General features: G+C 39.2%; 1 protein-coding gene across 1 annotated transcript in view; it reads left to right on the top strand.

Moving 5' to 3' along the window:
* The first annotated feature begins 1,206 nt into the window (after window positions 1–1,206).
* Window positions 1,207–27,211, top strand: part of igsf3 (immunoglobulin superfamily, member 3) — a 125,662-nt gene continuing 99,657 nt past the window's right edge. The window contains exon 1 of the mRNA XM_024286386.2: window positions 1,207–1,918. Coding sequence (XP_024142154.1) covers window positions 1,879–1,918 — 40 coding nt within the window. The 5' untranslated portion in view covers window positions 1,207–1,878. The remainder of the gene's footprint in view (window positions 1,919–27,211) is intronic.

Here is a 27,211-nt window from a genome sequence, read left to right on the forward strand (position 1 = left end):
TCACAGAAATGTTGACCTAAAAGCAAATTTTTTTAAGCAAATTTGGCTGGTAGCTTTGCAGCAGCTTTTGTTTTTAGGAGGCAGTAGTCGCATTTTTACAGGTGGCTGTCGAGGTTTTAAGAAAGAGTTAAAGAGTTACACTAACTGTACAATTTTTCGCTAAAAGTTGACATCAGTCTGGCCACCCGGGCACATTTCCATGTGGAGATGACGCTTTAAAGAAACTGGGCAACAGCTGTGCGGCCACAGGGCGAATCGCCGGCCAGCAGCAGCTCTGACTGGACAATGAGTAAATGTCTCTGGACGATGACCGTCCATATCAAGTGTCGCCAGCTGCCCAGAAGCCCGAGGGTATACAAAAAGCGGGACTTTCTGCACCTCTGACCACCGCCTAACTCTCATCATCTACATTGATGACCACGCCAATAATTTTCAAAAAATTGGGCGGGAGTATAAGAGCTAATTACATAGCAGTTGTATTTGTGACCGTAGCAGAACTGAGATGTAGGGAACAGGAGGATCATCATAATCTGGAGCAGGTGTTTATTTTATATATATATATATATATATATATATATATCCCTATATATATAAAACTTTTACTCTTTATTTTCTTAACAGCTGGCTACACCCTCTAGTTGTGTAAATGTGTTGGAACCCAGATGCAAATGTAGGGTCTGATTCTACTGGTTCATCTAAAGTGCCATATGACCTGCAGTGGTGTGTCAGGAAAACATTAGTGAGGGGTCAAAAGGTCAAAATGTATTCACAAAAATGTATAAAAAATATTACAGTCTATTCACAATAACCACATTTTCCGCTCCCATCCACTTGCAGATGAACAGATCCATGAGCATCTGGATGATGGGAAATGTGGGCAGGCTTACTCACACCAACACCCACAACTCAAAGGTGAATTTCTAATGAACTACTATCTGAAGGTAGCATGTTCTTGAAAACTTTATTTTTATTTAGGCATTATCATAAATAAAAGATGGGAACAATTGAAAAATAGATAAAAATGATTGGAGTGGGACTTTAAAATGAACATATAGATATCTTTAAATGGGGAGGGGGGCTGGATCTTGTGTGGAAATCCACTCAACCTTGATTCATTCTGTTGACCTCAACAATCCCTCTCTGTCCTGTTTTCACCCAGAAATGCTAATTCGACCTCTCCCACAGTCGGCCCCATGCGCTCTGGGCGTGGCCTTCCGGGCGGTGGGCGGGATCACTCGGGACGCTTTCAAGTTTTCAAAGTAACAAAGCGCTTTCCCTGAACGGAAGCGAGGAGATAACCTTGGAAAAGAGAGACAGGGAGCGGAGAGGAGCTGCTCCGCCGTGTCCGTGTGAGGTCGTGAGAGCGCGCGGACGGCTTCCTCCGCAGCCTCACGTCTTTACGCGCCTCAATTAGAGAGCAGCGGCTCAGGTGAATCGAGCCGACCTATTGTGTCCGAGTCCCCCGGCTGGTCTGCCTCCTCTGGAGCGCCCGCCCATCGGGCTGGAGATTGATTTAGACGCTGAGATTGACGCTGGAGGAGGCTGCGCGCTCCCATCAGCGGAGGAGGAGGAGAAGGAGGAGGACCAGGACTTGCTCCACTTCTGCTTTCGGACTCTCTAGCTTCAGATTTGAGCACATCAGGCTCATTTTTCCCGAGGAGGAGGCTGCTGTGTGCGGGGCGCCTCCGCAGTCGGATGCGTAGTAAGCAGGGTTGGGTCGCCGTGGCGACTGGCACACGTCGTCAGCCATAAAAGCAGATAGGTGGGTTGAAGAAGAAGAAGGAGACTCTGGATTTGACTGGAGAAAACAGCTGCTTGACCATACTTGCCTGACCCTTGCGGACATCCGCTCTTCATCTGCAAGGAACGACGCACACAATGGCAACCGGTGCGCTCCTGCTCGCCTGCGCGCTGCTCGGTAAGTCATTGAAAAACGTCTCTTTACGCAGGATGAATGCCGCGGACGAACAGCTGCTGCTGTCACCTGCGTGAGACATGTGAATGGTTGAGGAGGCAGCAGCCCTCGTGAGTGTGGTGGAGGCATCACTACCCCAAAGAAAAGCCCCCCAGGCGCGTGTTTGAAGTAGGTTAATGTGATCTGGACTCCAGGCACAGATTAACCCCTGAGGCTCACCATACAGACGACCTGCTGTTGTTTAGGTTCAGTCTAAAGGCACAAGTCACTCATCAGGTGTGACGACAGGTGAGGTGAAATCACCAATTCACTGGATTTCACCCACAGATACAAGTTTACGCGCTCACACCGGCACGCCTCCTCCTGACACACATTCAGCACGCCCTGCATGTCAGCTGTCCCAAACACCAGATGGTTCCTCCGTCCCTGGATGGGACGGCACTGCTGGGGGGGCCAGGGAGGATGAGAAGAAGAGGGAGTAGAGGAGGAGGCAGGTCCACTGGAGGCCCTGTTTGTTATGGCTGAGAGGATTTACTTGCCTGCACTCTCGCTTCTCCTGATTTCAGCTCACTCACTTTCTCAGGGCTGTGGAAGCAAAGCAAATGCAGGTGAAGTGGAGATCTAACACTTTTAGAAGTGAAGGAGATAACAAAAGCTCTTGCTGTTGCATATGCATGAACGCAAGTGAGTCAATCCAAGCAGATGAAAAAAGGTTTCCAAGAAAGTTTTATTAAATGTGATCTTGTATATCCTACAATATCATTACCGTTTCATTGCTAAAAAATATAAATGGTAAAATTAAATGTAATATATTCTTCTTGTTCTGAAGTCTAAAGGTAACATTTTCTTGATGGTTGAATCACCAAAACACACAATATCAAGGTGTTTCCAATGTTTTGGCCCCTATTTTCACCCAAGCAAAAGTATTGACATGATTTTCAATATGTTGCATTTTTCTGAGTGTCATTGACACCTGGGTAAAGTCTGACATGTCCCAGGAATGGGTGAACCAAAGACCACGCCTCCAGTATCATTATAAGGAATTTTTTTGTTCTCAAATTCCTAATTGTTCTGTAATTTTTGAGCATTTTCCATTTTGTTACAAAAACCACAGTTGAAAATAGAAGAAACCACTCTAATTTATCATGTTTTGTTTTATTATTTTTTTATGACAAATACTTTTTATTGAGTATATTTTATTGCACGTGAGAGAGATATAGTATTACCTTTCCATCAAACTCATTTTGACAGGTGACCTTTGACCTGCACATTCCATAGTGATGACGTAACAATTTGATATAAACAATTTGATGTCAAAATGAGTTTGATGGAAAAGTAGTACTATATCTCTCTCACGTGTCAAAGTCAAGGCCCGGGGGCCGGATCCGGCCCTCCAGATCATTTTACCTTATTTCTATTAATGGCCCGATGTTATCTTGCACTTATTTCTAACTTGTATAATTTAGACAAAATATATTTTTATGGAGGGTAAAATATTGAAAGTTATTTAAGGTTTAAATTGATTTATTCCGGAATAATATTCCTACCTGTTTTTATTAATAGTAAAGTTAAAAAGTTATGTTTGGAACATTTAGTTTGTTCGATAAATGTTTATCCTGTTCCACCTAAGGTGTGTTTTGGATTTTGGCCTCTTGTGCGGTTGAGTTTGACAAACCTGTTATATCATGTAAAAATTAATGATGGTGTAACTTTTTTAGCGAAATTGTTTTAGGTATAAAGACCCACTTCAATGATAATTTAGTTTTTTTTACATGTTCTTGTGACGTATATTAAGATAATTAAGCTTAAAATTGCATTTCAGAGTCTTCATTTATTCAAATTGTTGGAATCTTAAATAAAAGATGCTTTGAAAACTGATCTCAAGATGATCAGAATTTAATCCATTTTACTTTTTCCAACCATTATTAAATTAAAATAAAAAAAAGAAATATCTGTATTTGTCAAATTCTGCCTCCTACAGTGTTTTCTTCAATAATCAAATCTTCCTAAAAACCAACTATGACGATCAATTTCAATTTAAACGTCTTTTCAAGTTGTTTTTTTTTACCATTTGGCCAGTTTTATTCCACAATCAATCAACACAATCAACAATCAGTTTGACAAGTGGGATTGGTTTAGTGGAGTCACTGCAGGTGTCAACAAGGTTGATTGTTTCTTTTCCTCTCATAAATTGTCCATTTACCTGCCTCTTCTCCAAACAGTTTAATTGTAAATTAAAGATCAAAGTGACATTTACTTTAGTTCATAGATTCTCTGAAAAGACTTTTCCCGAATTAAAAAGAAAAAGAAGAGTATTCAGCAGCTTCTGTATTGTCAAAACACATAATGCATTGCAGTGTGTTGCCATAACACCCGATGGCCAATTTAGTTGACAGAAAGTGGGTTGTTAAGCAATAATGTTGCAGTAATTCTGTGCATTAAGCGATAAAAGCATAATGGAGATGACTCGCTGAAGTTCAAACTGGGACTGTAAGTAACTTTGAGAATGCCGGAACCCACTGATCTACTGGTTTTTAATGTCATGAAAAAAGCTCTAAAGTGCAACTCTTCTGTATTTTTCTGAAATTCACTCGACTGATACTACTGATTACAGAAAATAGATGTATTCCACCAATGAGAAGCAGCAAAGATGGGTAGAACCAGCACGTTTTTGGGGAAGGGCGCCTCTAATGTAGAGTTTTTACATAAAAACTGCAGGATGGTTTCCAGTAATCCACGTTTGTGTTGATAAAAGTATCATGTTGATGTCTAGAGAAGACTGGGGTGACGGGTCTAAGATGTTAGAAACCTTTAGGTTTACAACAGCAGAGAACCACACCAAACTTCCTGTAATTCACACAGTCTCGCCAAAACTTCAATGTGATGGAGGAGTCTGGAGTTCTTGTTGTAACTTGCAGATGGAGGGGTCAGAGCATGAACAACATGAAAGCATTGATCCGTACTGACTCGCATCAACAGTTCAAGCTGGCTGTGGTGGGATTAGGGGGATGCCAAGAAAAGGATGTGTTTTTTTTTCTATCACACTTTGCAGTCTTTGGATGTCTAGGAACCAGATGGATCTAGTTGAAACACGGATTTTTCTTGTGTCCTTTTCTTTGGTGTTCTTATCCTGGCTACTTTTAGTGGAAAAATCTACTATTTAGCAAATTACAAGGTGTCCAACTAATTCTTTTCAGATCAGATCTTGGATTGTTTTGTTCAGTTTGTCTTTGACTGATTAACCTATCAGTCAATCCTCAAAAAAGCACTAGTGGCTCGGGAGATCTTCATTCTGAATGTCCGGTCATCAAAACTGCAGAAGATGCTCGACTCTAGTATACAAATCTACTACAGTATCGAGTATTTGGCGCACTGTCAATTAAATTATGTTATATATGAAGCACACCGACCAAATGGACATTCTTGACACTGGACTGTCACTACTCCATACTACAGTTTGAAGAGGTTGGATGCGACATATCAAAGTAATGCAAATCTGGTTCTTTTCGCAGCTCTACTCCAAGGAATACTTGGTGTTATATATGGTAGTTCTAGTTGGGCACAAATTGCAAATGTGAATTTCTCTTTCATAATTAGTTTTCAAACCGTTGTCTCTTCTGTGTTGTGAAAAAAAAAGCTCTACGGCCAAATCCAACTTCTTCCCATACCCGTATGGCTTCTCCCTACTCCTACATTTACCCCTCCAAATGGAAAGTTATGCAAAAATATTGTCTTCAAACACAGGACGTCACTCCCACTCGATGACGTCATCAATTGTCACAGGTTAGCTACGTTGGCGTGGAGCTGGAGTTTTCAGCTGTTTAGCGTTTTCAGCCATCAGCTTTAGCTTTTTCAGCTATTAGCTTCAGCATTTTCAGCTATCAGTTTCAGCTTTTTCAGCTATCAGCTTCAACATTTTCAGCTATCAGCTTCAGCTTTTTCAGGTATTAACTTCTGCATTTTCAGCTATTAATTTTAGCATTTCCAGCTATCAGTTTCAGCATTTTCAGCTATCAGCTTCAGCGTTTTCATCTATCCCCTTCAGCGTTTTCATCTATCCCCTTCAGCGTTTTCATCTATCAGCTTCAGCGTTTTCATTTATCAGCTTCTTAACTTTCATCTATCAGCTTCATCACTTTCATCTATTAGCTTCATCATTTTCAGCTATAAACTTCAGCATTTTCAGCTATCAGCTTCAGCGTTTTTAGCTATCAGCTTCAGCATTTTCAGCTATTAGCTTCAGCATTTTCAACTATCAGCTTCAGCATTTTCAACTATCAGCTTCAGCGTTTTTAGCTATCAGCTTCAGCATTTTCAGCTATCAGCTTCAGCATTTTCAGCTATTAGCTTCAGTATTTTCAACTATCAGCTTCAGCGTTTTTAGCTATCAGCTTCAGCATTTTCAGCTATCAGCTTCAGCGTTTTCAGCTATCAGATTCAGCTTTTTCATCTATTAACTTCAGCATTTTCAGCTATCAGCTTCAGCGTTTACAGCTATCAGCTTCAGCGTTTTCAGCTATCAGCTTCAGCTTTTTCAGCTATCAGCTTCAGCTTTTTCAGCTATTTCAGCTATCAGCTTCAGCTTCTTCAGCTATAAACTTCAGCATTTTCATCTATTAACTTCAGCGTTTTTAGCTATCAATTCAGCATCTTGTGCTATCAGCACTAACGTCTTCAGTGGCCAATTCAGCTTACAGGATTAACACTAAGCATTTTCATAGGTAATGCTATATATCTAGTTCATAATAATTGTAAAGTTAAAAAAAATGTACAGTGTTCAATAAATGTTTATCTTGTTCAGCCCACGACCTACGTTGTGTTTTGGCCCCTTGTGTGACTGAGTTGGACACCCCTGCATTAGACCTTATTGAATTACTGCTCCACTTAAAGCGGTTCTGAAGGAGAAGTCGGTCCAACGTTGAGGTGTTGGTATCAGAAGTGGCCGGAGAGTGTAATTTGTTGAGGCGTACTCCGGTGAGCCTCCGCGATCAGCTCCATGATTTATGTGCCGTGTGCCCGGCAGCGCTCGTGTCTCCACCTGACTTTGTTTACAGATGGAAAAAATAAAGCTCTGTGACAGCTGTGTTAGGTGGAGACGGTATCAGTCATTGTTCAACCTGGAAGTGCCTCTTGAGCACATTTTTTTTTCTTGGCAGACAAATCTGATATTGGCATTATTTATGCTGCTGAGATTGCAGTCAGATGTTGAGTGTGTTCATGTTTTTGTGTGGCACCAGCACCGATATAAACCTGCAAAAAAAGGATTTGCCTTAGGGGACGAATACTTTACAACCGTTACAAACAGGATATCTTCCCTCACCTCCTCGCAATGAAAGGACTGTCATGCTATGTGGACTGTCTTTTTATTTATTTATTTTATGTTTGTAGCAGGGTGCAAACATGAAATTACAGGTTATGGAGCTAAATTGAAAGTCGAGTATGCGCAAAGCAGACTGCTTTAGGTCCTAAACGTCTGGCTGATTCCCGCTCACTTGGCTGACAGGAGCTCTCGCCCAGCTTCTGTCGGTCCCGTTTATCAGCTGGTTCGAGAGCAGGTTCAGACTGCAGAGCGAAACCTCCAAGATAAGCTGCACATTCCACCACCTGCATTTGTTTATCTGTCCTTTCAGACTGGCTTTGGGCTAATTCTGCTTGCTTCATTCCCATATTTTTGAGCTAACTGATCTGCTTGAATTCATGACTGTGTGAAATCTAAAAGAATCACTAAAACATGCAATTCTCTTTTTCATTTTCATTAGGCGAGGTTTAAAAATTTGACCAACGGATGCCTCCACAGACCCCCATTCCTCTCAGCTGCAAGCAACAAATAATAAATAGCTTTTTTTATGAGGAGAGCTGGCTATCAGTGCCACATTCTTGAATCAATGTAGTTTGGATTCACAAGGTCTCCACTCAAATACATATTGATTCATTTTTTTAAGATTTATTTTCTTAAATCAATGTCAAAAATTAGTTTCTGCAAAAAAAAGGTGTAAAGTTGTGAATTCTTATATTAATTATTTATTTATTTTTTTTTTGCACCAAATAATAATAAAAAAACAACAGCACAGAGGGAAATCAACCCACAGATTTTATTTAAAAATCCAGTAGCAAATGGTTTAGAATTTCATTAAAACCATTTTCTTTGGGCAAGACGGTTCTAAATTTGATTTTTGTAAAACATGTTTTGCTTTGTACTATTTTTCTTAGAATATTGTGTTATTGCCGACATCTTAAAGATTTTATTTTAAGGCTCTTTGAGATCCATTTAACACCAGTTTTTAACATCAGCATCATTTTAAGGGTTCTGTTATTTTTCACAATAAAAGTATTTATTTATTTAATTTTTTAAGCAAAGTAAATATATTTAGATGTATGTTTTATTGTTCCTTTTTTTGCTGCAAAGACAAGTGATTCCATAAAATGTGGAATAAATGTACCTTTACTAAAGATGTACGTAAAAAACGTTTTTTTGTCAGCAGAGTTGGAACATTGGGACCAGAAATTTTTTATTAATTTTATTTTGTTGTAATTTTTAATTCTCTTTTATTTTTTATTTTATTTTTTATTCTATTTTATTTATTTTTTATTTTATTTTTTAGTTTAATTTAAGTTTTTTTAATTTTATTTTGTTGTATTTTTAATTCTATTTTATTTTTTATTTAATTATTTTTGTTATTTTTAATTCTATTTTATTTATTTGTTATTTTTTCATTTAATTTAATTTTTAATTTTATTTTGTTGTATTTTTAATTGTATTTAATTTTTTATTTAATTTTTTTAATTTTATTTATATGTTGAGGTTTGTTTCTTCTTCTGGCTTTGCTCACTGTGACCTCCTAAAACCAACTGATTTACCTGCACAGCATTACAGTTTGAGTTTCTTACTAGATAAAATTTAGGCAAAGTAAATCTGTTATATTTTTCCACATTTTCTGCCAGCAATCCTGGAAAACAAATGATTAATTCCTATGAGTCAGAAAATGTGAGATATTGTGACTAATTTGGAAACAAACATTTGAAGCTCAGTGAGTTTTATATTTTATTTTTGCTGGGAGTCCTGACAGTCCTGCATACCAATTTGCTCATTATTTTGTTGCAACTATGCTATTGCAATTAGCTGTCCACTGCTACAGACTTCAGCTTCAGAGTGTGTTTGCACAAATAGTGACTAATGGGATATTTACATCAAAAAGTGACATTTTCTGTATTTTCTTTAAGGTTAAAAGTTTAGTAACAAGTAAAATTAGAACAAATGCAACTTAAAAATATGAATCATTTCCAGGCTTATGTGATGTAGCTCAGCTTATAGCTCCTCTTGTCAAATGTTCTGTTTGAAGGTTCCACACAGTCTGCAGTGTTGTAGGTACTTACACATAAGGCTGACAAGCACCTCTCCAGAATGACTTACCCAATCGATGCGGACCGCAACAGCTCTGATACTTAGCAGGGCTGCATTTCCTGATGCATATTTCCACTCCTGGCTTTAGGTTTATTACGGCCCGATTATCTACTCGTTCAGTCTCTACATGGTAGAGAGGAATCATTACAGAGTTGGTCGTGGAGCTCAAAGATTGTAAAAATCAAAAGAAACAATAAAACATGTCAATATATTTATAATCATTGCTATGATCAGTCGATTAGTCACAACTGTGCCAACTATTAAAATAGTCGATGACTAATTTAATAGTTGATTAGTGGTTGGGAGTGGGAGTGTAGTAAAGTTTCAAGTTATAATGGCATTAGTTTTATTATTTTTGGACTATTTTGGCACTTATGAAGGCTTTTTAGGCTATTTTGGACTTAAGCTAATATTTCCGCTACATGCTAGCTGTTTTGGCTAATTTAGACTTTTTGGGGGTTTTTTTTAGGCTATTTTGGAGTTTGGCTAATATTTTAGCACCATGCTAGCTGTTTTGGCTAACTTAGGCTTTGTTTCTGTTTTTTTTTATACCAATTTGGGATTCAACTAATATTTTAGCTGGCTATTAGCTTCAGCGTTTTCACCTATCAGCTACAGCGTCTTCAGTTATTAGCTTCAGTGTTTTCAGCTATTAGCTTCAGCATTTTCAGCTATTAGCTTCAGCGTTTTCAGCTATCAGCTTCAGAGTCTTCAGCTATCAGCTTCAGCGTTTTCAGCTATCAGCTTCAGCGTTTTCAGCTATTAGCTTCAGTGTTTTCAGCTTCAACGTTTTCAGCTATCAGCTTCACTGTTTTCAGCTATCAGCGTCAGCTTCTTCAGTATTAGCTTCAGTGTCTTCAGCTATTAGCTTTACCGTCTTCAGCTATTAACTTCAGCGTCTTCAGCTATCAGCTTCAGCGTTTTCAGCTATCAGCTTCAGCGTTTTACCTATCAATTTCAGCATCTTTAGTGGCCAAATTCAGCTTACGGCATTGACGCTAGCTCTATCGCAGGTATTTGTATTTTACATCCACTTTGCGCATGGCACGATTAGTCGACTAATCATAAAAAATAATCTGTGATTAGTGGACTTTTAAAATAATTGTTTGTGGCAGCACTAGCTGAGACACATGCGCAGTAGTGCTAATCCAGGTCGGTAGTGATGTCACAGGAAGTTATCCCTTACCAAAAATATGTATACTCAAGTGTACTTTTTTAAAACAAAATTTTGGAAAGTATACTTTTAGTTTACTTTTTAAGTACTTATTAAAGATCATCTTTACAAGTTTAATGTTCATGATAAGTATACTTGAATTATACTTCAAGTCTAAATATATTTAACCTATACTTAAACTTTTGATCATGATATACTTTAGTATTACCATTAGTATACGAGTGTTACTTTTCTTTAAGACAATAGCTGCATCATTTTTAACATATACTGATTTCTTCATGGAAGATATTATCAGTAATGTAATTTATCTTGTATGTTTGACAGTTGCCATTAAACTAATCGTAGTCCTACACCAGAAAGGTTACTTTAATCATGCAGCATCTGGATTATTGGTTATTGAATTTACTCCATTTTTGATCAATCATCATAAGCAGCAGCTCTAAAAAACAATTTCTGGTCCCTCATATTCTAACTTATTTAAATCTGTTGATGAAAAACAGAAACATTCTGTGTAGTTGCAACATTTGGGATTATGTGCAGAGAATAAAGCCAGCCCTCCATAACTGGCTCAATTAAGGAACATGAAAGTAGTTAAAAACTCATTTTTTTTAAGTGCAAGGAGAATATTCTTCTTCAATCCAATCAGGAATAGCGTTAATTATTCTCCCCAAACGCCTAGAAGTGCTTCAATTCTGTATTTTTTCTGCAATAAAAAAGTGTAACAATGTGTTAACTTATTAAAGAACTAAAATCTACAGTGAAATATAAAAAAGGAAATTAAAAATCTGTAACAGAGTTGTCTCATCTGGTGGTGCTTTGAGAGACTCGTATTACGATGAGCATTTCCAATTATCAGGAGGTTGAGAGGGGAACGGGTAAAAAAAAAAAAAAATGTCTTTGCTGGAGATTTTCACTCAGACGTTTCAAACCTTTTCAGTATTCAGAGTTTGCAGTGCTGCTCCCTGACGCCCCGAGCTTCTCCACTGTCCTAAATAAGAATGGCAGCTGAATGACCCCACCCGAAAAGGCACAGATTGCAGCTTGGGTGGTGGAGCCAGAGGGGTTTCTTGGTGAGGACGTTGCCGGCGGAGCAGTGGGAACGAGTTTCTGACATTGAAAAGTGTGTTTTAGACGATGTTTCCTTCTGTATTTTTACATCTTTAGGATTGGACTTCCCCTCGTAACTCAGATGTATATTGTTGTCAGCAGAATCAGACGCTCTCCGGTTTGTGCTGCTGATTGTTGCACTGTTTGCTCACCTTGTTATTTTTTTGTGCCTGCTGTCTCTTCTGTGCTTGTTTGCATCATCCCAACTGCTACCAGACCTTTGTCTTTGTGTTGCCAGTGACACCATCTCTTTTGTGTTTTTGTTTTATTCCGCAGCGTGGTACTGCTGGCTCTACTGACAACAATTAAAATGGTGGAAAAGCAGCAAAAAAAAAAGAAAACTGTCAGCGTGACTCCAAGTTCCCAATTGTTGTTTATTGAAAAGTGCATAATGGAAACATGTTCCAGTCGGTGTTACGAATGGATTGTCTGGTTTGACGGTAAATATACTTTTCCTGCCACTCAAGTATGGATCAGTGGAAACAGATGAGGTGTGAGGCAGGAGTGATTGGGATGTTGTTCTGTGAAGGGGGATTTTCTTGCTTTGTGATGACTGGTAACCTTTTCAGGATGTAGGCTGCCTCTATCTGCCGCTGACTGCTCGAAAAAGCTCGACAATTATCAGTACTGAGCGGAGCTGCTGCTGTCTCTGAAATGTTGGCTCAGCCAAAATAAAGGCGAGAGGCTGGAAATCCACAATTCCTTTCAGATTTGAATAAATCTAGATCTTCTCGGGATGGGCGTTTAATCAATTTTATCGATTAATTAGAATTTTGCATCAAGAAGATTTATTTTTTGGAATTTGTGACTTTTTTTCAGCACCTAATACATAGTGCGGAACTTAGCCAAAATTAAACAATCCCTGTCATTTTCTAGGACATAGCTTCTGCAGAGTGGCAGCAGTTCATTAGAAATTTGCCTCTGAGTTGAGGGCGGGACCTTTGGAGTAAGCCAACCCCCTTCCCATCATCCATCTATTTACACACTCTCCAGTGAGCTTGGAGCCCCTCACACCCCCTACGTACCACCAAAAAAAAAAAAAACAATTTTCATTGGAGGGAACCTTTAAAATAGTAAAGGGAAGGAGAAAAAGAAATCAATTAAAATTAAACATCGAATTTGACATGATTTTATTTTTGGGCCGTGTATCGCCCAGCCCTTCGTTCATCTAAGACGGGTCTACAACCTGCAACTCTTTTACCCCTTTATTGTGACTTATTTACTAAAGAAAAATATAAAAGATTCCAAATGTTAAAAAATAAATTAACAGTTTAACGGGCCACTAAAGTGAGAAAGTAGTAAAGGGGGAAAAACAAAATTAACTCAAACTTTAACTCATTTACAAACAGTTGAAGGACGGTGCGTATCACAAATCGAATTTTGACACATTTTTTATGCGTCCTGTTTTGTACTACAGAAAATCAATAAGCACAACTAGTATTACGGCACACCGGACTATTACTAAGCAAATTTTCTATTTTTGAAAAAATCAAAGAATTGTAAGTGTGTGTGAAAAATATGGAATGAGCTCAGATTTACAGAGATGCACCAACAACAGTAAAATTAACTATTTTTACTTAAACATTATCCTTATTTCTACTACGACAGCACTGAGATGATCATATCTGACAGGGTGTCTTTTATTTTGAAAGGAACTTCTGTCAAAAGTTAAAAAAAGGCAATTTTTTTTAATGTTTGTGTTTTATTCAACAGTTCATCTATGTTTATTATAGTAGTAACACTAGCATAAAAACAAATCTGTCTCATTTTTTTGTTTTTTAAGTTGAAGTTAGACTTTGTGGCTCCTACTGGGTTGTGTCCATTGAGAAATCAACCCAAGTGTCTCTTTCAGAGTTGAAGGTTGTAGACCTTTGGTCTAAGAAAATCACTAAATATATTTTAAATAATTGAATAATCCAAACTGTTTGTTTAAAAATGTGTCTTTAGGATTCCAGTGTACACTGCAGAGAGTTCCTGCTTCCGTCAGTGGAAACATCTGGAAGTCAGAGCAGATGCAGCTTCTGTTTTTCTTCTCCTGTCCGCTGTCAGTCCTGTAGATTTTTATCTCTTGTTTTGCACCAACAACCCCAAACCAGTCTGTTGCTTTGGGCTGAGCCGCATGGGTCTCCGCCATAGACTTGTCTCCGCCTGACTTGCACACTTAAAAGCACTCCAGCTGCCTCCTCCTCCTCCTCCTCTATTGTGACTTCCATCCCCCCCTTTAAAAAAAAAAAAAACAATGCCGTAAACGTCTCACTTTTGTCCTCAAGGAAAACTAATTAAAAACTGATCCAAAGTGTGATCCATCCCCTCATAAAAATGTTTTTAGTATCTTACAAAGGTAAAGGATGACGCCAAAGCTCTCCTTCCTGTGGGAATCTGCCTGCTCCTCCTCCTCCTCCCTCGCCTCCCGTGTTGAGGAGCGGACTCCACTCCACTCCTCGGCTCAGACACAAACACCCACAGTGCTCTCCTTCCACGCCGCTACGCTCCCCTGCTCCCTGCTTGATCCTCCACCCGAGCAGATCCCACACTAGTGGGATGCACACCAGGCGCTGTAACTATGGCGACCGCTCCCCACACGCACTCCGCCGATGCAGTGACACAGCCTGGTGTTCACGTTCCGCACACCTCACTCGGTGTCGGTATCAGCGTTCAATGTCATTTTCCCTTTAAAACCGTCTGCCTAACAAAGGCGATCGCTTTGCTGCTGTGTTTAGTTGATGCCTTGCGGAGAAGCTCGCCAGCGTGTTTGTGTGTCTAATTGCCTATGCATAAATACATAAATTTTCCTGGCGCATGTCTTTGACAGCCTGAGAGGCAAAATGACTGACAGTGGTAAAAAAAAAAAAAAAGTCTGTTTGAAGAAGACTAATTAATACTTAATTAGTTCCCTTTGCAATCTGCAGCTTAACGCACAAACGTAGAGACTGATAGCAAGTTGCCAATCAGACAGAACCTAACAACTGTACGGTAAGTAGATGCAGCTGTTGAGCATAATTGTACACGAGCTAAAGATGGATAATGAGTGAAGATAGCTGTGTGTCACTTTCTCTGAGCGTTCAGGAGGATAAAACGTGCTCAGATCTAGTTTTCTCTTGCCTTTTGTGTGGTCTGGAAAGTTTTGTCTAGGGCATGTTGGAGAGCTTTGTGATTCAGACGGTGTGGGGGATGGGGGACTTGGTGGAGGGGGTGGTAGCTGGCTGGAGGGGGTTAGGAAGAGGAGGTTAGTGGGGTAGCAGGTGTCCTCGCAGGGTTAATGGACTTTATGGGAGGGGTGCACTTAATGAACTGGATATGTTTTTCTATGTGTCCATCAATCTGTTGCCTGCCCCACTACTAAAGTCAATGGAAAAGTACTAGATGCATAAAACAAACTGTTCAATTGAGTTTTCCGTAACAGTCCTCGAGGGGTACACAAAGAATGCAATAAATCGCCAAAACGAACAAAAACAGTAGATTTTTATAATCCAATTTGGCGTAGATCATTTCAATAAAACACGTTTTTTTATTTATAGTCTATAAGTGACTATCAGGTGGCATAAAAACCAGTGTAAAGTCCTGTATTCAGCTATTTTAAAAGAAAATATAGGATGTAACCATTGACTGTGAATGTAACTGGATTGAGTAACCCCTCCCTCCAAGTACTCACTGGTTCTGAGACCAAATCCTGACTTCTATTGAGAAATAAGCAGCTATTATTCAGTAATTATATTAGTCAGCATAACTATTCTTGCTCTTTTCCTTTTTTTCAAACAGTTCTTCTCAATCCTAATTGCTTTAATTATGTTTGTAGTGTAAGTTATTCAAATTACAAATTGGCCAATCAGATATCTCAGTTAAAGTAGTGGTGCCTGTTAGTCCACATCTATCTATGGGGTCCAGATGACCCGCCCCTTATATTGATGTGTCATCCTTCCTGTGACAAAAGTGGACAGGATTTCATGTCTGCCACGGACATCAGAGAAGAGGAAAAATCCTTGAAAGAAAAAAGTTCAGTGTGCTGTCTTGTGGGGTCAAGATGACCCACACGACTGGTCGCATGTTCAAGAATGCGCCATATGCGGTTTGATCAACAGTCATTCAGCTGGTGGTGTTCACACCGGACAAGGAGGTAGTAGCAAGGAAAGGGCTTTGTCTTCTTTTGTTTTTTAATAGCCATCTACAGTAGGATTAGGCTTGATGTGACATCCTGGTGCAAATCCCATAAATCTTGCTCCAGGCTTTGACTTTCATAGCGTTGTTCAGTCCAGGCCAGACCTTCTCATTCAATGTGTGGAGTTACGTACTAAACCAAAACATCTGATATTACTGAAACCATGTCTGATATTCTAGTGTCTTCAAAATAACAACCCTTTGCCCTGATTACTGCTTTGCACATTCTTGGCATCCTCTTGATGAGTTTCAAGAGGTAGTGACCTGAAATGGTTTTCCAACAATCTTGAAGGAGTTCCCAGAGGTGTTTAGCACTTATCTGCCCCTTTGCCTTCACTCTGCAGTCCAGCTCACCCCAAAACATCTCAGTGGGGTTCAGGTCCTCTGACTGAGGAGGCCAGGTCATCTGCCATAGCACTCCATCTTCATTGTTCAAAGAGCCCTCGGTGAGAATCTACGATGTAAATAGTCATGAAAATGGAAAACCCCATTGAATAGGAAGGTGTGTCCAAAATTTTGGCCTGTACTGTACGTCTTGGTGTCATAGAATTCCAGCCGGACACAAACTACAATTATTAGTTTCTCAATGATTGGTACTTTCATGTTATGTAAAGGACGCTACCCACACATCACTACAAATCCGAGTCCCTGATTGGGAACAATCGTTCAGTTGGTTGAATTTCCAGTGCGGCATCAATGATCGCCCATTTTGTACATGGAGCCCGCAACCAGAACACAAGAGGTCTAGACGCAAACGGCTGAAATTTGGGTTGTTGTGCGTTCTCATAGACTTTTCATTGAAAGTAGAGGCTTAAATGCGAGTCTACGTGGCCGGTGTGTATGTACATTGAGAGATTCTCCTAAGTTTGATTGAATGGCGAGAGTGGTTACCATAGAAACAATGACACAGACCGATTTGGACCAATCGCTACTTACTGTCGTTATTTAACTCCAACATGGCAGTATCAATGCTGCGAAAAAATGATTGATTCATTGCCTTTATTTAACCAGATAAAAGACTCATTGAGATCAAGGGCGACTTGGCCAAGATGTAGCAACGCATGTCATAATAAATGTCACAATGGAGCGATATTCAGATGAAATAAAATGGTCAGAGCCTCAGAAAGAGGATAATACAGGTAAAAGATTACATAACATGTTAATGTTTTATGTAAACCACTTTGAATTGTCTGTGTACATGAAATTTGCTGTACAATTAAACTTGCCTAGTGCAAGGAACACTATATGAAAGGACATCAACACTGTTTCTTGTGGTTTGTTTACTGAATTGACTAGATTTCGTTGGCATTCAGTCATTTTCTGTGGAAGATGTCACATTCGCCCAATCGAGTTCTCAGATACAGTCAATGGAAGAAACCAGACTTGGAAACCAGCGTCGGCTAGCACAGGACAAAGACAAAAGCCCTGAGACATCTGTTAGACGACACAACTCAAGCAATAGCAAATTTATTGGTTTGAAAGAAGAAAGACATAAAAGAAAATGAGAAAAAACTCATTGCGTCTTAGAACAGCCTTCAGGTCTATAGCAGGTTAATCAAAAACTCGTGGCTCAGGGTCAACTTTTACTATAAGCTTTATGAAAAGGGAAAGTTCCAGCTTTTAGGAGGTATAATGCACATACGGTGATTTCTGACACATACTGCAGCTACAGGGGCAGCAGCACTTCTTTTTCCTGATGGTTTCTATCCTTCTGAATTATTCATTCCCAGTCTGGTTGGGAGGAAGCTGTCTTGACACACTCTTTTTAGGTTTTAATTAAATGTATATGTGGAGATGCTTCCTAAGATGTGCTGTGTTTGAGGACAGGGTACAGCCTCAGCTCTCCACTGTTGACTTCTGCTGCAGTGCTGCAAAGCCGAGCAGCAGAGTCACATTCCAAACTGAGCTTGTTTACGCGACCTCCTCTTAACGTTGAAGGACAGGGCGATAAAACAACTTGTAGCGCTCGATAAATGGTGCCTACGCGAGATGAGCGCTTTTCCGCTCCCCCCATAGAGAGTGCTGATCCAAAATGTGTGCTGGATCATGTGGCGTACAAGAATGAGAGGAATCGTTGTGTGCTGATCAAAACTGTGGCTAAAGCTCCTTTATCAAAGTGGTCAAACAGGAAGGCGAAGCAGCTGAGGGTGTAGGAGGGAGGATGAAGAGGCAGCTGTTCTCCACAGACGGGTAGATTATGATCTGCTCTGTGCTGTTGACACAATCGACAAATGCATCTAGCAAGACAAAGACGAGAAATACAATCCAGAACGATAAAAAAAGAACATTCTGCTAAGTGTGCTTGGCTCCTTTGATGACTATTGGAGATTCTCGCTTACAGTAATGAGCAACAGCAGAATGCAGGAGTGTGAAGAGACCCTGGAAGCAGTGGGGGGTTTCCATCCTGGTCTAACCAGCTGTTATGAGCAACAGTGCGGGTGGGGTTGTGACTGTTGTGACCCAGGGGTGCAGTAAATTAGGACTGGTTAGCACAGTGAGAGCATGACCCAGGTGTGATTCCCTGCAGGAGCTCCAGGTCACAGACATATTGGAGGCCTGGAATTGGCAAACAAGCTAGTATGACCTTTTTTTATGATTCGGCTTTGCTGAGAAATATTTCTTTTGTTTTTTTTTTTTTAAGGGATTTTAGAAAAGCACTTTCCTGGCATCATCTACATTTTTCCTGTGGTGCTTTGCCTTTGATAAAACACGTGAATGGCTCTGAGTACACTCATCTTTGACATCTGTTGAGGGGATAAAAACCAGTGAGTCATTTTACGGACACAAAAATAGAAGTTTGCCTTCGATCTTCTGTTCCTGCTCTGCTTGGAGACCACTTGANNNAGTGCGGGGAGTATGTATGGTACTGCTAACGCTCGTTTTCAGAAATTGAAAATGTACCTGTGGAGTTTATTAATTTAAATTTCACCTTATAAAAGATAAAAACGTTTAGGGTCTCAGGTAAGATATATGCTAACACAAAAAAACCATAATTGGCTCACAAGTTACAGGGTCGGGGTGTCAAACATACGGCCCACAGGCTCCATTTGACCCGCCAGATGGTTTATTTCAGCCCAGACATGACGAGAAAAAAAAATATAAGGATGTTGGGGAAAAAAATACATTTCTAGCTTCTTTAAAGAAGTGACCGCAATACACAATTCTGCCACTAGGGGGATCAAAGGAAACTCAAGACTTTCATAAAAAGAGATCAAGAAATGATTATAATAGATAAAGTAATAAGTAATTAGGCTGCTAGGTTGTTTGAGGCATTTTTTTAAAACTGAGAAAAAAAACAAAACAAAATCAAAACTACAGATAACAAGTTGAACAAAGGTTATTTTGCTTTTATGTTGCTGGTCCGGCCCACTTGAGATCAAATGGGTTGATTGTGGCCCCTAAACTAAAATGAGGTTGACACCCGTTATAGGGTTTCTGCACTAAATCATTGTCTAAACGACTGATTGTTGACAGCCTCAGTATTATTATTGACTGTAAAAGATAACTGGACCAAGTCAGTAGCTAACTTCTGGTTCCAACAAAATGAAGTCAATCTAGTCGCCATTTTTTTGCAGTATGAACACCGCCATGTTGGAGCCAGACGTTGTCAGTAAGCAGGGATTGGGCTGAGTCGATATTTCTAAAGCAATTACTCTGGCCAATCAGGAGTGAGCTTGTTAGAAGTCCACATGCTGCTTGAAAGCTGACTCCTGATTGGCCAAAATCGTCACACTGCATACATTTATTGAAGAATCTGATTGGCCAGTTTATAACTTGTACTACAGACAAAAAAAAAATATGATGAAAAAAATTAGGATTTGCAAGAACATTAAAAAAAGAGGAACCAGAGCAGTGATGGTTAATCTGACAAGCAGAATGACTGAGTCATAGCTGTTTCTCAATGGAAGTCTATGAAATTTTGGCTTCTCTGAACCAGCCGGTACTTCCTATTTTGAATGTGACAGGGAGGGGGTCACTCAGTTCATTTCTCATATGTAGTTAATGCTACATAGTCACCATTTGTTGTCATATAAAGTTTTTTTTTCCAAAAAAATCTATCAGTTAAAGCCACTTTGTGCTTCATTCTGTTAAGAACAGTAACATTCTAACCTTCATGTAAACGTGCTACAGTAATCATACGGGTTTACCCAATTAAGAAAAAATGTAAAAAGTATTCTTTATCACTCACAGCAGTTCTTGAATCCTGTCAATATTACAAATCTACAGGCCTGAACTGCTAATTGTTTTCTTCCGATGCCAAACTAGCGATTCATGTTTTGGTAGATATAGTTCCAAATCATGTAGCCAAAGAATGTCAAAAGCAAACATAGGTTATGTCTCCACAATCTGATGATGGAGATCGCTGAAAGTTTTTCAAAAAAGTTCTCCTTGTGAATGAATCAGATATGAAACAATGTGGCCTCAGTCTATACAAGAACATTGCCTTCATCTGACTTTTATTACTGATATGCAGCGATCATCAAAACCCTTTTCTGCCAGGAAGTTTTATTGACAACAAATATAAAAAATGCAATGAAAAACAATGTTTTCTTTTTGCTGATCAAAACAATCTTCTCAGATGCTGGCTGTCTCTCGAGGTCTGCTCTCCTCATTATGGCACATCTCAAGAGCAGAGCATGTTTTATCCTATAGTACATAACGATGAACATGGCAACGGCAGTGAGGGAGCAGCAGAGTGAAGATACGAAAGTTTAAAGCGGCAATCGCATCAGGCATGTGACTAAGACCGCCACAAACGATTATTTTAAGTCGACTAATCGGGTCATGCGCAAACTGGATGTAAAGAAAACATCTTAACCATCATTAGCTTTAAACTAACTAGATATACTCACACTAGCATCATCTGCAAAAATGCTAGTTTGAATGCTGTAAGCTAAATATTAGTGATAGTTGAAGATGCTGAAAGTGATAGCTAAAATGCTGAAGTTGATATACAACTAAAATATTAGTTAAATGCCAAATTAGCCTACAAAGATAATAAAAAAAAATAGCAAAAAAAGTTAGCCAAAACACATAGCATGTAGCTGAAATATTAGCTAAGCTCCCAATTAGCCTAAAAAACTGAAAAAAATCATAAATTAGACAAAACAGCTAACACATAACTAAATAATTAGCTAAATTCCAAAACTGGCTAAAAAAAAACTAAAAAAGAGCTTAAGTTAGCTAAAACGGCAAACATGTAACTAAAATATTAGCAAAACTCCAAATTAGCCTAAAAACAATTAAAACAAATCCTAAATTAGCCGAAAGCAGCTAGCATGTAACTGAAATATTTACTAAACTCCAAAATAGCCTAAACAATTGAATTAATACAAAATTAGCCAAAACAGCTACCATATAGCTGAAATATTAGCTAAACTCCAAAACAGCCTAAAAACCTAAAAAAGGTTTAAATTAGCCATAACAGTTAGCATGCAGCTGAAATATTCGCTAAACTCCAAAATAGCCTAAAAAACAAAAAAGCCCAAATTAGTCAAAATAGCTACCATGCAGCTGAAATATTAACTGAACTCCAATTAAGCCTAAGAACTTTACAAATCCCAAATTAGCCAAAAGAGTTAGCATGTAGCTGAAATATTAGCTAAATTCCAAAATAGTTCAAAGGGCTGTAATGAGTATCTGGGTGCTCAGATATTCACGATCTGGGAATATTTGCAACATCCAAAATCACTGATTAGCGATCTTTATAAATATGGTAGAATGTTGTAAAATATTATCTAGGGATGATTTATTTTTTTGCTCTGAAAGGCAGAATAATGTTTGGTTTTAAGTTTATGACTGAAACAAAGCCGAAAGAGCAGCGCTACTATCACCAGAAGTAAACTAATCTTTGTGTCGGTGAAGATTTGGATTTTCAAAGTAAAACTAGTAAGAGCTTTTTTGCACTTTATGTAACTTAATCAGAAGGTTGACCATAAAAAAAGTAAAAAAATGACAAACACTATTTCTTTCTATCTAAATCTTTGTGTTTTTATCCGTTTTGCTCTTCTCCTGATCTAAATAATTCTGTAAATTTTTTTTTTTTATATACATCCAGTAAATAGACATACACATAGCAACAAACATTATATTAAAAAGTAAGAATCGTTGTTCGATTGCTGAATTGTTTGGCTTGATTCATGAATGGAATTGAATCCTGAGTGACGATCCACAAGCTGCTTAGCCAGCTAGCGGTCGGGGTTATAGGTGGAAAACAACAACGAAGGACACTCGTAATTAATTAATTAAATATGGTCTTGTCATCATTTTAAATCGATATAAGCATCGCCAAATCAAAATTTCCCTACATAAATAATGCACACATATTTTCATTTTTGACCAGAGATCCCAAGTTGCCTCATTTCCCTCAGTTCCTTGACTGAAAAGGAACAGCCAAAGTGTAAAGTGACATGAAACATCAACGTGTTGGAAGTGAACTTGGGCTTGAGATGGAGAGAGAATGCATTAATGTATTAAAAATGCACTTCTGATGCCCCCCCACCCCGACCCCCTCCCTCAGGGACCTCCATGCATATCTGCTCTTATCTGAGAATCACTTAATATCTGACCGACTTCATTTACATTCCTCAAAGATATGCAGAGGCGATGTGGAGGGACCGTTATTCTGGGCGCGTCCGCGTCTCTGTTGCTGTGATTAGAGCGGCGTGGGTGTAATGGGCAGTTGCTGTGTTTGTCAGCTGCCGGAGTGACCGGCCCGCCTGTCTTACCGGCTGCTAATGGAAAACACGCAGCCTTTTATGCGTCTGCTGCACGACCCGTCGTCGCACCTGTCCCCCGACCCGGAGCCTGCAGGCATCGGTACTGTCAGAGCCAGGCTTTGCTCAGCAGTTCAGACGAAGGGCCAAATTTAGCTTTAAAGATTAATAAATTAGACGGGCAGGATGGGGTTCGATGAGGAGTTGGAAAAAGGGTCGGAGTTTGTTAATAACAGCCCTGCTGCACTGATTTCTACATTCTGACGCAGATGGTGATTATCGCTGCGGGAATGCCGAGGACTGGAGAAAGGAGAGTGCAGCTTCAATTGCAAAGCTTGATTCTGTCTGGAGCCCGAGAAGACGTTCTAGAGAGGAACGAGTGACGAGGGCTCCTTTCATGGTTTACATTAGAGCGGCGTGATGTCTGTCTCCCTCAAAGACAACGAAGGAAGTTTCTCTTGTGTGTCAAAAACACTTCTGTCAAGACGGATAAAGCTCATAAAGCATCACGAGAGGCAAATCTTTTTTTAGAAAACAGAACTCCTGCATTTTTTATGAGGCTATTGTAAGAAATAGAGGGAGTTTTACTTATTTATTTATTTTTTTAACCATATTTCACTCATTTTTTCTCTTCTGGAATTCCAGTTTTCCTCTCTTGTTCTCTCTGGGAAGGATGTGAAGGAGTTCAAACGCCTGCAAGGAAAAAAGATGAAGTGCCTTTTTGGGGGTTGGTGGGGGGCAGTTAGCTGCTGCGTACAGGTACTCAGGAAGAGACGCTAAAGTGTTCAGTAAACTCTAGCTGGAACTCAGATTGGCAGGACATTAATATATTCTCCATGTTCACGCTTTTTAGCAGCTTTTGATTCCCTGGAGGTAAATCTGTGTCTGACTTTCATGTAAGTTCTCCTTTTTCCCCTCCTGCTGCGCAGCGGATGCTTGCAGAGGCCTGATTTCAGATCAGATGCAGAGGTTTGACTGTCTCAGGAGACGGGGAGGACACAGGTTCAGAAACTTGGGTTTTGACTCACAGTTTAGAACTTATTTTCAGATTCTCTCCAGCTTAATGATTTTTATTCAGGGGTGTTTTGCACACGTTCCTTCATACCAGTTAATCTGAATATCACTTTGGTTTATGGGAATTATGAGCTGCATTATATCAAAGACAAATGAAAATGGTGTTTTGGTCTGTTTAACTTCTCTTTTTCTAATGATGGAGGACATATATAAGGAAAATTAAACTTAAAACTGCAAAAAAATGATCCAATCACTGCTTGAGTTGTACTTTTTCCTAAAAAAGTAAAAATTGTGAAAATGCGACTGGCCAATTTTGCTGAAAAACTGGTATTTAGGTCGCCGCGTGGTGACATTTTGGCAGAATGAAAAAATAAATAAATAAATAAAGGGATGATGGGAATTTTGGGCAGGCTTACACCTTGCCAATATCCATCCAAAACTGAACTCAGAGATAAATTTGTCATGAACTGCTACAAGAAAACGTTTTTTTCCCCCCGTTTGGACTAAAAATGGCGGAATCATAATCGAGACGCTTAAATCAAAAGATGATCAGAGAGGGACTTTAACACCAAGTTTACAACAGAAAATGAGTAAACGCCTCAGTATTGTTAGCCATAACTATCATGTTCACATCTGTACATGTTAATTACTGTGCTTTGTCTCTGAGAAACTAATAAATAAAAATATTTTCGGTATTCCACTTTTACTTGGTTAGCTTCAGATACATTTTAACTTATTTTTATTAAATACAACGGCAAATTATAAGACAACGAGAATTTTTTATTCCTTTTAAACTTTAAGCTTCATATTTTAACTTAATTTGGATAAAATAAGCCTTACTTGAACAATAAAGGTCGTTTTTATGTGTAGGACTTATCATACAATAGAAAGTGCTTTACAGAGATGTAAACACTTTGGCAGCGAACAAATGATTACAATAAATAAAGCAGTATTTCAAAAAAGCACGAGAAGAGCAAACATATGACAGAAAGGGATTTAAGTGCATGTAATGCAGGGTTTTCTTTGTTTATGTAAAAATATATGTGTCTGTTTTAATTGAATATTGTGACATGTAATGATTTAAAACACAAAATATAGATTTTTAGTGTTTTTTATGTATTAAAGCACAACCTAAACCCATCCATCCATCCATCTTCTTGACCGCTGCTTCCCTTTCAGGGTCGCGGGGTGCCGGAGCCTATCCCAGCTACTGAAGGGCGAAGGCGGGGTACACCCTGGACAGGTCGCCAGTCTGTCGCAGGGCCTCAATCACACACCCATTCACTCTCACATTCACACCTAGGGGCAATTTAGAGTCACCAATGAACCTATGAAGCATGTTTTTGGACGGTGGGAGGAAGCCGGAGTCCCCGGTGAAAACCCACGCATGCACGGGGAGAACATGCAAACTCCACACAGAAAGGTCCCAGCCGGGATTCGAACCGGGGCCTTCTCGCTGTGAGGCAAGAGCGCTAACCACTGCACCACCGTGCAGCCCTAACCTAAACCCATTTATGTAAATTTAACTAGTTAAACTATATTTTTATCTATTGTAAAATCATTCCCAGTTGTCTTTTAATTAGGTTTAATTTGTTTTTGTTTTTTTTAATTTTATTTAGGATATATTTTCTGTAGTTCATTCAGGTTTGATCCGGTTGTCAGCTCTGCTAATTTCCCATCAGCCCTTTGTTTACACTCTCTCCTGCTAGCTTACAGACACTAAGCTAACAGCGTAGCAAAAAAAATGTTGGAGCTATGTCAGCAATTCAAAGATTTTTTCAAACAGCAGTTTTTTTTCTGCTCCTGATCATCACAATTTGAATGAAGAAATACTCAGAAACTCAGTTTTGATCTTAAATTCTATCACATATGTCCGCCATCTTGAAAAAAGTGCTACAAGAACATGTTAAACGCAATTTCCATTTAATTTGGTCTTGAAATTTAAAAAAATAAAAATGGAAAAAGTAATAAAAATACAACCTGGCCAAAAGAATTTAGGGAAAAAAGGTCAAATTTAAACATGTTCTATGATTTAAACTTTTTATTTAAGTCTAATTGTTTCCAAACCTCAGCTGTTACAAACTAACTCAACTTCTGTGCCCTCTTAGCCTCAAACCAGAAGATTAGAAAATGTTTTCCTCCATATTTCCACTGTAAACATCCCTCTAAATTCAGATATTATAATAAAATGTTTGTAAAAATCACACCCACACAAAAGAAGAACACTTTAATGAGGGAATTCAGTGTAGCAGTCTGCATGATAGCTGTTAAATCACCGGGCTCTCTGTTTGACTGACCGACCCTTTACTGAACGCTGCTTTTAGTGACATTTGTTTACTCTTCAAAGCTAAATGAGCACAATTGAAGCCAGTTATTACGATTACCTTGTTGTAATAAATAAAAAATCATCAGTTTCTATTAGCTTTGCTGAAAGACGATCTAATTACGATGTAATTAACAACTGAATATAGATAAGGGTAAATAAATAACTCATTTTTAGTCAATGGATGCTGGTTCACATTTTTTTTTTTTTTTTTTTTTGGTGATTGACCTCTCAAAGGAGGATGTTTGGTGAAAACGTTAAAAAGCTGCATATTAAACGAGAATCCCCCTGAAACGCTGTGGATCAGAGGAGTTTATGTAAGAGTTCAGACACCAGGAGTGTTGGTGATGGATCGCTCAAATCTCCACTTTGGAAGATGCCAGCACTGCTGAGAGTTTCCTCCTTTATTACTCCCACCCTGCAGCGGTTTTATCCCACCACCTCTTCAGGTGTATAATTATCACGGGTGACGTGAGGCTGGAGCGCGAGTGGCCTCGCCGCCGTTGAGAATAAGACACTGGCCGTGAATGATTGGATTAGTGTTTAACCCCCTTCCAGTTGGTTTAATCCTGTTTGCAGCTTTGTGTCCGCGTGTGTCTGGTGTATGTGTTACGATGGAAATGATTTCACTCATTTATGTGTAGAAAAAAGGGACGGAATAGAGTAAGGTCTGCAGGGTTCGGTATGTCATTGTCTTTTCTAAACAAATCGATGGGCACTTTGAAGTTTTCGCATAGCTGCTTAAATCCTGCCTGAAAAGATGCAGAGAACCACGAGGCAAACAGAAAAGACAGGAGCGTGTGGAGAGAATAGAGACTGGAGATGGCTGAAACGGCGAGGAGGCTTGTTTCAGGGGGATGACAGGAAACAGGCGAGCAGAGGAAAGCTCTTAGTGCACCAACACAGTATGAGTAATATACTTTTTGGAAACATGAGAAGCAGCAGTACAGTTCTGAGCTTGATCGGAGTTGAGTCGACTGCCAGATTATCCCACTGACATCCCAGAGAAGGAAAAGAGGCGTCTGAGTCAGTACCAGCGGTTCCGTCTCCTTCAACTCTGCCAGGTACTGGTGACATTTTAGAGTCAAATCAAGAAAACGATCAGTAATGGACACAGATTACATAACATCTGAATAAATTACACATATATCATTTAGAATGTTTCAAAGTACAAAACACACTAATCGGTTTAGCTAACGTGCATCTGCACAGTATATTAATCTACTCCCACAGAGCCGCAGTTTAATATTTCTCTCTACCACAAGACCCAAGGGGACTCGTGAGGAAATATGAGTTTATATGTTTTGTTTTCTTAAGTGGTTTATTTATTCCGCTCCATTTCCATATGAAGCATCAAAGGAAGCAGCTGAAAAGGCTTAGCAGTTTGTTAAAAAAAAAAAAAAAA

The sequence above is a fragment of the Oryzias melastigma genome, linkage group LG21 (assembly GCF_002922805.2).
Source record: "Oryzias melastigma strain HK-1 linkage group LG21, ASM292280v2, whole genome shotgun sequence".
Classification (NCBI taxonomy): Eukaryota; Metazoa; Chordata; class Actinopteri; order Beloniformes; family Adrianichthyidae; genus Oryzias; species Oryzias melastigma.